This window comes from Oncorhynchus nerka, linkage group LG14 (genome assembly GCF_034236695.1).
Source record: "Oncorhynchus nerka isolate Pitt River linkage group LG14, Oner_Uvic_2.0, whole genome shotgun sequence".
Classification (NCBI taxonomy): Eukaryota; Metazoa; Chordata; class Actinopteri; order Salmoniformes; family Salmonidae; genus Oncorhynchus; species Oncorhynchus nerka.
This window is the reverse complement of record NC_088409.1, coordinates 89444038-89458553: the sequence shown is the minus strand read 5'-3', so window position 1 is coordinate 89458553 and position 14516 is coordinate 89444038. Positions and strand designations below refer to the sequence as shown.

Here is a 14516-nt window from a genome sequence, read left to right as displayed (position 1 = left end):
AGTTACCATTCTAGAACTGACTGGAGCACTATGTTAAACCTGTTGTTAGTTACCATTCTAGAACTGACTGGAGCTCTATGTTAAACCTGTTGTTAGTTACCCATTCTAGAACTGACTGGAGCACTATGTTAAACCTGTTGTTAGTTACCCATTCTAGAACTGACTGGAGCTCTATGTTAAACCTGTTGTTAGTTACCATTCTAGAACTGACTGGAGCACTATGTTAAACCTGTTGTTAGTTACCATTCTAGAACTGACTGGAGCACTATGTTAAACCTGTTGTTAGTTACCATTCTAGAACTGACTGGAGCACTATGTTAAACCTGTTGTTAATTACCATTCTAGAACTGACTGGAGCACTATGTTAAACCTGTTGTTAGTTACCATTCTAGAACTGACTGGAGCTCTATGTTAAACCTGTTGTTAGTTACCCATTCTAGAACTGACTGGAGCACTATGTTAAACCTGTTGTTAGTTACCCATTCTAGAACTGACTGGAGCTCTATGTTAAACCTGTTGTTAGTTACCATTCTAGAACTGACTGGAGCACTATGTTAAACCTGTTGTTAGTTACCATTCTAGAACTGACTGGAGCACTATGTTAAACCTGTTGTTAGTTACCCATTCTAGAACTAACTGGAGTTCTATGTTAAACCTGTTGTTAGTTACCCATTCTAGAACCGACTGGAGCTCTATGTTAAACCTGTTGCTAGATACCCATTCTAGAACTGACTGGAGCACTATGTTAAACCTGTTGTTAGTTACCCATTCTAGAACTGACTGGAGCTCTATGTTAAACCTGTTGTTAGTTACCATTCTAGAACTGACTGGAGCACTATGTTAAACCTGTTGTTAGTTACCATTCTAGAACTGACTGGAGCACTATGTTAAACCTGTTGTTAGTTACCATTCTAGAACTGACTGGAGCACTATGTTAAACCTGTTGTTAATTACCATTCTAGAACTGACTGGAGCACTATGTTAAACCTGTTGTTAGTTACCATTCTAGAACTGACTGGAGCTCTATGTTAAACCTGTTGTTAGTTACCCATTCTAGAACTGACTGGAGCACTATGTTAAACCTGTTGTTAGTTACCCATTCTAGAACTGACTGGAGCTCTATGTTAAACCTGTTGTTAGTTACCATTCTAGAACTGACTGGAGCACTATGTTAAACCTGTTGTTAGTTACCATTCTAGAACTGACTGGAGCACTATGTTAAACCTGTTGTTAGTTACCCATTCTAGAACTAATTGGAGTTCTATGTTAAACCTGTTGTTAGTTACCCATTCTAGAACTGACTGGAGCTCTATGTTAAACCTGTTGCTAGATACCCATTCTAGAACTGACTGGAGCACTATGTTAAACCTGTTGTTAGTTACCCATTCTAGAACTAATTGGAGCTCTTTGTTAAACCTGTTGTTAGTTACCCATTCTAGAACAGACTGGAGCACTATGTTAAACCTGTTGTTAGTTACCCATTCTAGAACTGACTGGAGCTCTATGTTAAACCTGTTGCTAGATACCCATTCTAGAACTGACTGGAGCACTATGTTAAACCTGTTGTTAGTTACCCATTCTAGAACTAATTGGAGCTCTTTGTTAAACCTGTTGTTAGTTACCCATTCTAGAACTGACTGGAGCACTATGTTAAACCTGTTGTTAGTTACCCATTCTAGAACTGACTGGAGTTCTATGTTAAACCTGTTGTTAGTTACCATTCTAGAACTGACTGGAGCTCTATGTTAAACCTGTTGTTAGTTACCCATTCTAGAACTGACTGGAGTTCTATGTTAAACCTGTTGTTAGTTACCATTCTAGAACTGACTGGAGCACTATGTTAAACCTGTTGTTAGTTACCATTCTAGAACTGACTGGAGCTCTATGTTAAACCTGTTGTTAGTTACCCATTCTAGAACTGACTGGAGCACTATGTTAAACCTGTTGTTAGTTACCCATTCTAGAACTGACTGGAGCTCTATGTTAAACCTGTTGTTAGTTACCATTCTAGAACTGACTGGAGCACTATGTTAAACCTGTTGTTAGTTACCATTCTAGAACTGACTGGAGCACTATGTTAAACCTGTTGTTAGTTACCATTCTAGAACTGACTGGAGCACTATGTTAAACCTGTTGTTAGTTACCATTCTAGAACTGACTGGAGCTCTATGTTAAACCTGTTGCTAGATACCCATTCTAGAACTGACTGGAGCACTATGTTAAACCTGTTGTTAGTTACCCATTCTAGAACTGACTGGAGCTCTTTGTTAAACCTGTTGTTAGTTACCCATTCTAGAACAGACTGGAGCACTATGTTAAACCTGTTGTTAGTTACCCATTCTAGAACTGACTGGAGCTCTATGTTAAACCTGTTGCTAGATACCCATTCTAGAACTGACTGGAGCACTATGTTAAACCTGTTGTTAGTTACCCATTCTAGAACTAATTGGAGCTCTTTGTTAAACCTGTTGTTAGTTACCCATTCTAGAACTGACTGGAGCACTATGTTAAACCTGTTGTTAGTTACCCATTCTAGAACTGACTGGAGTTCTATGTTAAACCTGTTGTTAGTTACCATTCTAGAACTGACTGGAGCTCTATGTTAAACCTGTTGTTAGTTACCCATTCTAGAACTGACTGGAGTTCTATGTTAAACCTGTTGTTAGTTACCATTCTAGAACTGACTGGAGCACTATGTTAAACCTGTTGTTAGTTACCATTCTAGAACTGACTGGAGCTCTATGTTAAACCTGTTGTTAGTTACCCATTCTAGAACTGACTGGAGCACTATGTTAAACCTGTTGTTAGTTACCCATTCTAGAACTGACTGGAGCTCTATGTTAAACCTGTTGTTAGTTACCATTCTAGAACTGACTGGAGCACTATGTTAAACCTGTTGTTAGTTACCATTCTAGAACTGACTGGAGCACTATGTTAAACCTGTTGTTAGTTACCATTCTAGAACTGACTGGAGCACTATGTTAAACCTGTTGTTAGTTACCATTCTAGAACTGACTGGAGCACTATGTTAAACCTGTTGTTAGTTACCATTCTAGAACTGACTGGAGCTCTATGTTAAACCTGTTGTTAGTTACCCATTCTAGAACTGACTGGAGCACTATGTTAAACCTGTTGTTAGTTACCCATTCTAGAACTGACTGGAGCTCTATGTTAAACCTGTTGTTAGTTACCATTCTAGAACTGACTGGAGCACTATGTTAAACCTGTTGTTAGTTACCATTCTAGAACTGACTGGAGCACTATGTTAAACCTGTTGTTAGTTACCCATTCTAGAACTAACTGGAGTTCTATGTTAAACCTGTTGTTAGTTACCCATTCTAGAACCGACTGGAGCTCTATGTTAAACCTGTTCCTAGTTACCATTCTAGAGCTGACTGGAGCTTTATGTTAAACCTGTTGTTAGTTACCATTCTAGAGCTGACTGGAGCTCTATGTTAAACCTGTTGTTAGTTACCCATTCTAGAACTGACTGGAGCTCTATGTTAAACCTGTTGTTAATTAGCCATTCTAGAACTGACTGGAGCTCTGTGTTAACTGACTGGAGCTCTGTGTTAAACCTGTTGTTAGTTACCATTCTAGAACTGACTGGAGCTCTATGTTAAACCTGTTGTTAGTTACCCATTCTAGAACTGACTGGAGCTCTATGTTAAACCTGTTGCTAGATACCCATTCTAGAACTGACTGGAGTTCTATGTTAAACCTGTTGTTAGTTACCCATTCTAGAACTGACTGGAGCTCTATGTTAAACCTGTTGCTAGATACCCATTCTAGAACTGACTGGAGCACTATGTTAAACCTGTTGTTAGTTACCCATTCTAGAACTAATTGGAGCTCTTTGTTAAACCTGTTGTTAGTTACCCATTCTAGAACTGACTGGAGCACTATGTTAAACCTGTTGTTAGTTACCCATTCTAGAACTGACTGGAGTTCTATGTTAAACCTGTTGTTAGTTACCATTCTAGAACTGACTGGATCTCTATGTTAAACCTGTTGTTAGTAACCCATTCTAGAACTGACTGGAGTTCTATGTTAAACCTGTTGTTAGTTACCATTCTAGAACTGACTGTAGCACTATGTTAAACCTGTTGTTAGTTACCATTCTAGAACTGACTGGAGCTCTATGTTAAACCTGTTGTTAGTTACCCATTCTAGAACTGACTGGAGCTCTATGTTAAACCTGTTGTTAATTAGCCATTCTAGAGCTGACTGGAGCTCTATGTTAAACCTGTTCCTAGTTACCATTCTAGAGCTGACTGGAGCTCTATGTTAAACCTGTTGTTAGTTACCCATTCTAGAACTGACTGGAGCTCTATGTTAAACCTGTTCCTAGTTACCATTCTAGAGCTGACTGGAGCTTTATGTTAAACATGTTGTTAGTTACCATTCTAGAGCTGACTGGAGCTCTATGTTAAACCTGTTGTTAGTTACCCATTCTAGAACTGACTGGAGCTCTATGTTAAACCTGTTGCCAGATACCCATTCTAGAACTGACTGGAGTTCTATGTTAAACCTGTTGTTAGTTACCCATTCTAGAACTGACTGAAGCTCTATGTTAAACCTGTTGCTAGATACCCATTCTAGAACTGACTGGAGCACTATGTTAAACCTGTTGTTAGTTACCCATTCTAGAACTAATTGGAGCTCTTTGTTAAACCTGTTGTTAGTTACCCATTCTAGAACCGACTGGAGCTCTATGTTAAACCTGTTCCTAGTTACCATTCTAGAGCTGACTGGAGCTCTATGTTAAACCTGTTGTTAGTTACCCATTCTAGAACTGACTGGAGCTCTATGTTAAACCTGTTGTTAATTAGACATTCTAGAACTGACTGGAGCTCTGTGTTAAACCTGTTGTTAGTTACCATTCTAGAACTGACTGGAGCTCTATGTTAAACCTGTTGTTAGTTACCCATTCTAGAACTGACTGGAGCTCTATGTTAAACCTGTTGCTAGATACCCATTCTAGAACTGACTGGAGTTCTATGTTAAACCTGTTGTTAGTTACCCATTCTAGAACTGACTGGAGCTCTATGTTAAACCTGTTGCTAGATACCCATTCTAGAACTGACTGGAGCACTATGTTAAACCTGTTGTTAGTTACCCATTCTAGAACTAATTGGAGCTCTTTGTTAAACCTGTTGTTAGTTACCCATTCTAGAACTGACTGGAGCACTATGTTAAACCTGTTGTTAGTTAGCCATTCTAGAACTGACTGGAGCTCTATGTTAAACCTGTTGTTAGTTACCATTCTAGAACTGACTGGAGCTCTAAGTTAAACCTGTTGTTAGTTACCCATTCTAGAACTAACTGGAGTTCTTTGTTAAACCTGTTGCTAGATACCCATTCTAGAACTGACTGGAGCTCTATGTTAAACCTGTTGTTAGTTACCATTCTAGAACTGACTGGAGCTCTAAGTTAAACCTGTTGTTAGTTACCCATTCTAGAACTAACTGGAGCTCTTTGTTAAACCTGTTGTTAGTTACCCATTCTAGAACTGACTGGAGCTCTATGTTAAACCTGTTCCTAGTTACCATTCTAGAGCTGACTGGAGCTCTATGTTAAACCTGTTCCTAGTTACCATTCTAGAGCTGACTGGAGCTCTATGTTAAACCTGTTGTTAGTTACCCATTCTAGAACTGACGTGAGCTCTATGTTAAACCTGTTCCTAGTTACCATTCTAGAGCTGACTGGAGCTTTATGTTAAACATGTTGTTAGTTACCATTCTAGAGCTGACTGGAGCTCTATGTTAAACCTGTTGTTAGTTACCCATTCTAGAACTGACTGGAGCTCTATGTTAAACCTGTTGCTAGATACCAATTCTAGAACTGACTGGAGCACTATGTTAAACCTGTTGTTAGTTACCCATTCTAGAACTAATTGGAGCTCTTTGTTAAACCTGTTGTTAGTTACCCATTCTAGAACCGACTGGAGCTCTATGTTAAACCTGTTCCTAGTTACCATTCTAGAGCTGACTGGAGCTCTATGTTAAACCTGTTGTTAGTTACCCATTCTAGAACTGACTGGAGCTCTATGTTAAACCTGTTCCTAGTTACCATTCTAGAGCTGACTGGAGCTTTATGTTAAACCTGTTGTTAGTTACCATTCTAGAGCTGACTGGAGCTCTATGTTAAACCTGTTGTTAGTTACCCATTCTAGAACTGACTGGAGCTCTATGTTAAACCTGTTGCCAGATACCCATTCTAGAACTGACTGGAGTTCTATGTTAAACCTGTTGTTAGTTACCCATTCTAGAACTGACTGGAGCTCTATGTTAAACCTGTTGCTAGATACCCATTCTAGAACTGACTGTAGCACTATGTTAAACCTGTTGTTAGTTACCATTCTAGAACTGACTGGAGCTCTATGTTAAACCTGTTGTTAGTTACCCATTCTAGAACTGACTGGAGCTCTATGTTAAACCTGTTGTTAATTAGCCATTCTAGAGCTGACTGGAGCTCTATGTTAAACCTGTTCCTAGTTACCATTCTAGAGCTGACTGGAGCTCTATGTTAAACCTGTTGTTAGTTACCCATTCTAGAACTGACTGGAGCTCTATGTTAAACCTGTTCCTAGTTACCATTCTAGAGCTGACTGGAGCTTTATGTTAAACATGTTGTTAGTTACCATTCTAGAGCTGACTGGAGCTCTATGTTAAACCTGTTGTTAGTTACCCATTCTAGAACTGACTGGAGCTCTATGTTAAACCTGTTGCCAGATACCCATTCTAGAACTGACTGGAGTTCTATGTTAAACCTGTTGTTAGTTACCCATTCTAGAACTGACTGAAGCTCTATGTTAAACCTGTTGCTAGATACCCATTCTAGAACTGACTGGAGCACTATGTTAAACCTGTTGTTAGTTACCCATTCTAGAACTAATTGGAGCTCTTTGTTAAACCTGTTGTTAGTTACCCATTCTAGAACCGACTGGAGCTCTATGTTAAACCTGTTCCTAGTTACCATTCTAGAGCTGACTGGAGCTCTATGTTAAACCTGTTGTTAGTTACCCATTCTAGAACTGACTGGAGCTCTATGTTAAACCTGTTGTTAATTAGACATTCTAGAACTGACTGGAGCTCTGTGTTAAACCTGTTGTTAGTTACCATTCTAGAACTGACTGGAGCTCTATGTTAAACCTGTTGTTAGTTACCCATTCTAGAACTGACTGGAGCTCTATGTTAAACCTGTTGCTAGATACCCATTCTAGAACTGACTGGAGTTCTATGTTAAACCTGTTGTTAGTTACCCATTCTAGAACTGACTGGAGCTCTATGTTAAACCTGTTGCTAGATACCCATTCTAGAACTGACTGGAGCACTATGTTAAACCTGTTGTTAGTTACCCATTCTAGAACTAATTGGAGCTCTTTGTTAAACCTGTTGTTAGTTACCCATTCTAGAACTGACTGGAGCTCTATGTTAAACCTGTTGTTAGTTACCATTCTAGAACTGACTGGAGCTCTAAGCTAAACCTGTTGTTAGTTACCCATTCTAGAACTAACTGGAGTTCTTTGTTAAACCTGTTGCTAGATACCCATTCTAGAACTGACTGGAGCTCTATGTTAAACCTGTTGTTAGTTACCATTCTAGAACTGACTGGAGCTCTAAGTTAAACCTGTTGTTAGTTACCCATTCTAGAACTAACTGGAGCTCTTTGTTAAACCTGTTGTTAGTTACCCATTCTAGAACTGACTGGAGCTCTATGTTAAACCTGTTCCTAGTTACCATTCTAGAGCTGACTGGAGCTCTATGTTAAACCTGTTCCTAGTTACCATTCTAGAGCTGACTGGAGCTCTATGTTAAACCTGTTGTTAGTTACCCATTCTAGAACTGACGTGAGCTCTATGTTAAACCTGTTCCTAGTTACCATTCTAGAGCTGACTGGAGCTTTATGTTAAACATGTTGTTAGTTACCATTCTAGAGCTGACTGGAGCTCTATGTTAAACCTGTTGTTAGTTACCCATTCTAGAACTGACTGGAGCTCTATGTTAAACCTGTTGCCAGATACCCATTCTAGAACTGACTGGAGTTCTATGTTAAACCTGTTGTTAGTTACCCATTCTAGAACTGACTGGAGCTCTATGTTAAACCTGTTGCTAGATACCCATTCTAGAACTGACTGGAGCACTATGTTAAACCTGTTGTTAGTTACCCATTCTAGAACTAATTGGAGCTCTTTGTTAAACCTGTTGTTAGTTACCCATTCTAGAACCGACTGGAGCTCTATGTTAAACCTGTTCCTAGTTACCATTCTAGAGCTGACTGGAGCTCTATGTTAAACCTGTTGTTAGTTACCCATTCTAGAACTGACTGGAGCTCTATGTTAAACCTGTTCCTAGTTACCATTCTAGAGCTGACTGGAGCTTTATGTTAAACCTGTTGTTAGTTACCATTCTAGAGCTGACTGGAGCTCTGTGTTAAACCTGTTGTTAGTTACCATTCTAGAACTTACTGGAGCTCTATGTTAAACCTGTTGTTAGTTACCCATTCTAGAACTGACGTGAGCTCTATGTTAAACCTGTTCCTAGTTACCATTCTAGAGCTGACTGGAGCTTTATGTTAAACATGTTGTTAGTTACCATTCTAGAGCTGACTGGAGCTCTATGTTAAACCTGTTGTTAGTTACCCATTCTAGAACTGACTGGAGCTCTATGTTAAACCTGTTGCCAGATACCCATTCTAGAACTGACTGGAGTTCTATGTTAAACCTGTTGTTAGTTACCCATTCTAGAACTGACTGGAGCTCTATGTTAAACCTGTTGCTAGATACCCATTCTAGAACTGACTGGAGCACTATGTTAAACCTGTTGTTAGTTACCCATTCTAGAACTAATTGGAGCTCTTTGTTAAACCTGTTGTTAGTTACCCATTCTAGAACCGACTGGAGCTCTATGTTAAACCTGTTCCTAGTTACCATTCTAGAGCTGACTGGAGCTCTATGTTAAACCTGTTGTTAGTTACCCATTCTAGAACTGACTGGAGCTCTATGTTAAACCTGTTCCTAGTTACCATTCTAGAGCTGACTGGAGCTTTATGTTAAACCTGTTGTTAGTTACCATTCTAGAGCTGACTGGAGCTCTGTGTTAAACCTGTTGTTAGTTACCATTCTAGAACTTACTGGAGCTCTATGTTAAACCTGTTGTTAGTTACCCATTCTAGAACTGACTGGAGCTCTATGTTAAACCTGTTGCTAGATACCCATTCTAGAACTGACTGGAGTTCTATGTTAAACCTGTTGTTAGTTACCCATTCTAGAACTGACTGGAGCTCTATGTTAAACCTGTTGCTAGATACCCATTCTAGAACTGACTGGAGCACTATGTTAAACCTGTTGTTAGTTACCCATTCTAGAACTAATTGGAGCTCTTTGTTAAACCTGTTGTTAGTTACCCATTCTAGAACTGACTGGAGCACTATGTTAAACCTGTTGTTAGTTACCCATTCTAGAACTGACTGGAGCTCTATGTTAAACCTGTTGTTAGTTACCATTCTAGAACTGACTGGAGCTCTAAGTTAAACCTGTTGTTAGTTACCCATTCTAGAACTAACTGGAGCTCTTTGTTAAACCTGTTGTTAGTTACCATTCTAGAACTGACTGGAGCACTATGTTAAACCTGTTGTTAGTTACCCATTCTAGAACTGACTGGAGCTCTATGTTAAACCTGTTCCTAGTTACCATTCTAGAGCTGACTGGAGCTCTATGTTAAACCTGTTGTTAGTTACCCATTCTAGAACTGACTGGAGCTCTATGTTAAACCTGTTCCTAGTTCCCATTCTAGAGCTGACTGGAGCTTTATGTTAAACCTGTTGTTAGTTACCATTCTAGAGCTGACTGGAGCTCTGTGTTAAACCTGTTGTTAGTTACCATTCTAGAACTGACTGGAGCTCTATGTTAAACCTGTTGTTAGTTACCATTCTAGAACTGACTGGAGCTCTATGTTAAACATGTTGTTAGTTACCATTCTAGAACTGACTGGAGCTATATGTTAAGCCTGTTGTTAGTTACCCATTTTAGAACTGACCTGTTGCTAGTTACCATTCTAGAACTGACTGGAGTTCTATGTTAAGGTTGTCAATTATTTATTTGACTGTTGCAGCTGATGTGTATACTGCTTAGTCATCAGTGTACATAGACACACAGGCTTTATTCAAGGTCATTGGAAGGTCACAAAACAATAACGGCCCTAGCCGGCTGCCTTGCGGAACACCGTACCCAACAGAATTTGCATAAGAAAGGCTTCCATTACCAAAACCGTCTGTGTTCTATTAAATATGTAACTCTCAATAAGGCAGAGGGTACAAATCCACTAAGTTTTTTCAGCAATAGGTTATGATCAATGACATGAAAAGTTCAAACAGAGTGACACCCCAACATCAGCTGACCACTTTATTAACAACATAGCAATAGAAAAAACATGTAGAAGAGAGTGGGAGGAGGTAGTATATTGCAGGGTTAAGGGTTAGGTGTTAGGTGTGAAGCGGTGGAGTAGTTAGTAGATTGTAGGGTTAAGGGTTAAGAGGTGGGTTAAATCAAGGAGAGGTGAGGTCAGGGAGTTAATGGGTGTGGCTAAGGATGGATGGGAAGGGTTCAGTATGCTCACTGATTTCAGGCGGTGGCTGGGGGACTCTTCTCATGGGCAGAGCAGGCTGCGTGTCGACTGGTGTGTTGTGTACCCTGGTCCGAGGCGGGGGGGGTGGAGTTCGCTCTGTGTGCGGCTCATTGACTGAAGCATCGCTGGAGAGAAGAATGACAGAGGAAGGGAGAGGGGCACAATGTTACCGTTGACACCAGGGGCCGGTAGAAGACAGAAAACAGCCATGAGTCTATCAATTCTATCAATTCTCTCTCTCTCTCTCTCTCTCTCTCTATTATCAATGGAAGTCAAATTTATCAACCCATGGAGGTCTGGATTTGGAGTCACACTCAAAATTAAAGTGGAAAACCACACTACAGGCTGATCCAACTTTGATGTAATGTCTTTAAAACAAGTCAAAATGAGGCTCAGTAGTGTGTGTGGCCTCCACGTGCCTGTATGACCTCCCTACAAAGCCTGGGCATGCTCCTGATGAGGTGGTGGATGGTCTCCTGAGGGATCTCCTCCCAGACCTGGACTAAAGCATCCGCCATCTCCTGGACAGTCTGTGGTGCAACGTGGCGTTGGTGGATGGAGCGAGACATGATGTCCCAGATGTGCTCAATTGGATTCAGGTCTGGGGAATGGGCGGGCCAGTCCATAGCATCAATGCCTTCCTCTTGCAGGAACTGCTGACACACTCCAGCCACATGAGGTCTAGCATTGTCTTGCATTAGGAGGAACCCAGGGCCAACCGCACCAGCATATGGTCTCACAAGGGGTCTGAGGATCTCATCTCGGTACCTAATGGCAGTCAGGCTACCTCTGGCGAGCACATGGAGGGCTGTGCGGCCCCCAAAGAAATGCCACCCCACACCATGACTGACCCACCGCCAAACCGGTCAAGCTGGAGGATGTTGCAGGCAGCAGAACGTTCTCCACGGCATCTCCAGACTCTGTCACGTCAGTCACATGTGCTCAGTGTGAACCTGCTTTCATCTGTGAAGAGCACAGGGCGCCAGTGGCGAATTTGCCAATCTTGGTGTTCTCTGGCAAATGCCAAACGTCCTGTACGGTGTTGGGCTGTAAGCACAACTCCCACCTGTGGACGTGGGGCCTCATACCACCCTCATGGAGTCTGTTTCTGACCGTTTGAGCAGACACATGCACATTTGCATGCACACTTGCACAAAGGCAGAGGTAGCGGTCCTGCTGCTGGGTTGTTGCCCTCCTACGGCCTCCTCCACGTCTCCTGATGTACTGGCCTGTCTCCTGGTAGCGCCTCCATGCTCTGGACACTACGCTGACAGACACAGCAAACCTTCTTGCCACAGCTCGCATTGATGTGCCATCCTGGATGAGCTGCACTACCTGAGCCACTTGTGTGGGTTGTAGACTCCCTCTCATGCTACCACTAGAGTGAAAGCACCGCCAGCATTCAAAAGTGACCAAAACATCAGCCAGGAAGCATAGGAACTGAGAAGTGGTCTGTGGTCCCCACCTGCAGAACCACTCCTTTATTGGGGGTGTCTTGCTAATTGCCTATAATTTCCACCTGTTGTCTATTCCATTCGCACAACAGCATGTGAAATGTATTGTCAATCAGTGTTGCTTCCTAAGTGCACAGTTTGATTGACTTGGAGTTACATTGTGTTGTTTAAGTGTTCCCTTTATTTTTTTTGAGCAGTGTATTTATATATAAATAAATGGTGGGACCAACAGCAATAATAATAGTAGTAGTGGACATGGGATTACCATTAACAACAACTACAACAACAATATTAATGAGAACAACAATACACTAAAGCAATGGTAGTGGACCAGTGTCAACATGACTGAGGAGACACATGACCTGGTAGTGGACCAGTGTCAACATGACTGAGAAGACACATGACCTGGTAGTGGACCAGTGTCAACATGACTGAGAAGACACATGACGTGGTAGTGGACCAGTGTCAACATGACTGAGAAGACACATGACATGGTAGTGGACCAGTGTCAACATGACTGAGAAGACACATGACGTGGTAGTGGACCAGTGTCAACATGACTGAGAAGACACATGACGTGGTAGTGGACCAGTGTCAACATGACTGAGAAGACACATGACGTGGTAGTGGACCAGTGTCAACATGACTGAGAAGACACATGACGTGGTAGTGGACCAGTGTCAACATGACTGAGAAGACACATGACGTGGTAGTAGACCAGTCTCAACATGACTGAGAAGACACATGACGTGGTAGTGGACCAGTGTCAACATGACTGAGAAGACACATGACGTGGTAGTGGACCAGTGTCAACATGACTGAGAAGACACATGACGTGGTAGTGGACCAGTGTCAACATGACTGAGAAGACACATGACGTGGTAGTGGACCAGTGTCAACATGACTGAGAAGACACATGACGTGGTAGTGGACCAGTGTCAACATGACTGAGAAGACACATGACGTGGTAGTGGACCAGTGTCAACATGACTGAGAAGACACATGACGTGGTAGTAGACCAGTCTCAACATGACTGAAGACACATGACGTGGTAGTGGACCAGTGTCAACATGACTGAGAAGACACATGACGTGGTAGTGGACCAGTGTCAACATGACTGAGAAGACACATGACGTGGTAGTGGACCAGTGTCAACATGACTGAGAAGACACATGACGTGGTAGTGGACCAGTGTCAACATGACTGAGAAGACACATGACGTGGTAGTGGACCAGTGTCAACATGACTGAGAAGACACATGACATGGTAGTGGACCAGTGTCAACATGACTGAGAAGACACATGACGTGGTAGTGGACCAGTGTCAACATGACTGAGAAGACACATGACGTGGTAGTGGACCAGTGTCAACATGACTGAGAAGACACATGACGTGGTAGTGGACCAGTGTCAACATGACTGAGAAGACACATGACGTGGTAGTAGACCAGTCTCAACATGACTGAGAAGACACATGACGTGGTAGTGGACCAGTGTCAACATGACTGAGAAGACACATGACGTGGTAGTGGACCAGTGTCAACATGACTGAGAAGACACATGACGTGGTAGTAGACCAGTGTCAACATGACTGAGAAGACACATGACGTGGTAGTGGACCAGTGTCAACATAAGTCGCTCTGGATAAGAGCGTCTGCTAAATGACTTAAATGTAAATGTAAAATGACTGAGAAGACACATGACGTGGTAGTGGACCAGTGTCAACATGACTGAGAAGACACATGACGTGGTAGTGGACCAGTGTCAACATGACTGAGAAGACACATGACGTGGTATGAAAGACAAAACAAAACAGGTTGTGGCAGGAGGACACATATTTGGCTGCCAAAACTGCACATTTTGGCTTTTCACCCAATAAATATTAGATTTTTAGGTTTCAAATTCTTTGTATTGTATTATAATTTGGGGAATGAAATATTCTCTTAGGTCTGACTAAAATTAAAATTTGATGGCTCTTTTTTCTATTCGAATGAGGAGGGGGTATTGGCCAAATTCTGCTCTACATGCGTTATTTGGAGTTTTTCTTTGCACTTGCAATACAGTCTTGCAAAACTCTGCATACAGTATTTCAATTGGATGTTTGTCCCATTTGGTGAATTCATTATTAGAGATTGGACCCCATACTTCACTGCCATATAGAGCAATTGGTTCTATAACTGATTGAAACATTTTGAGCCAGATTCTAATTGGAATTTGATTTTGATGTTCCTTTTAATGGCTAGAATGCTCTTCTTGCTTTGTCTCTCAGCTCATTCACAGCCATGTGAAAGCTACCTGTGTTGCTGATATTTAGTCCTAGAAATGTGTAGTTTTTGGGGTGTTCTAATAGAACTGTGTCCAAATAGAATTTATATTTGTCATCCTGACCTTTTTTGGAATATCATTATATATCGTTTTTTTAGGTTAACGATCAG

At 41.4% G+C, this 14516-nt stretch overlaps 1 protein-coding gene across 1 annotated transcript in view; it reads right to left on the bottom strand.

Moving 5' to 3' along the window:
* Positions 1–14516, bottom strand: part of LOC115123184 (arf-GAP with Rho-GAP domain, ANK repeat and PH domain-containing protein 1-like) — a 145174-nt gene that overhangs the window by 99641 nt on the left and 31017 nt on the right. Inside the window, 1 exon segment of the mRNA XM_065000523.1 lies at positions 10620–10753. Within this exon segment, the coding sequence (XP_064856595.1) occupies positions 10620–10753 (134 nt within the window).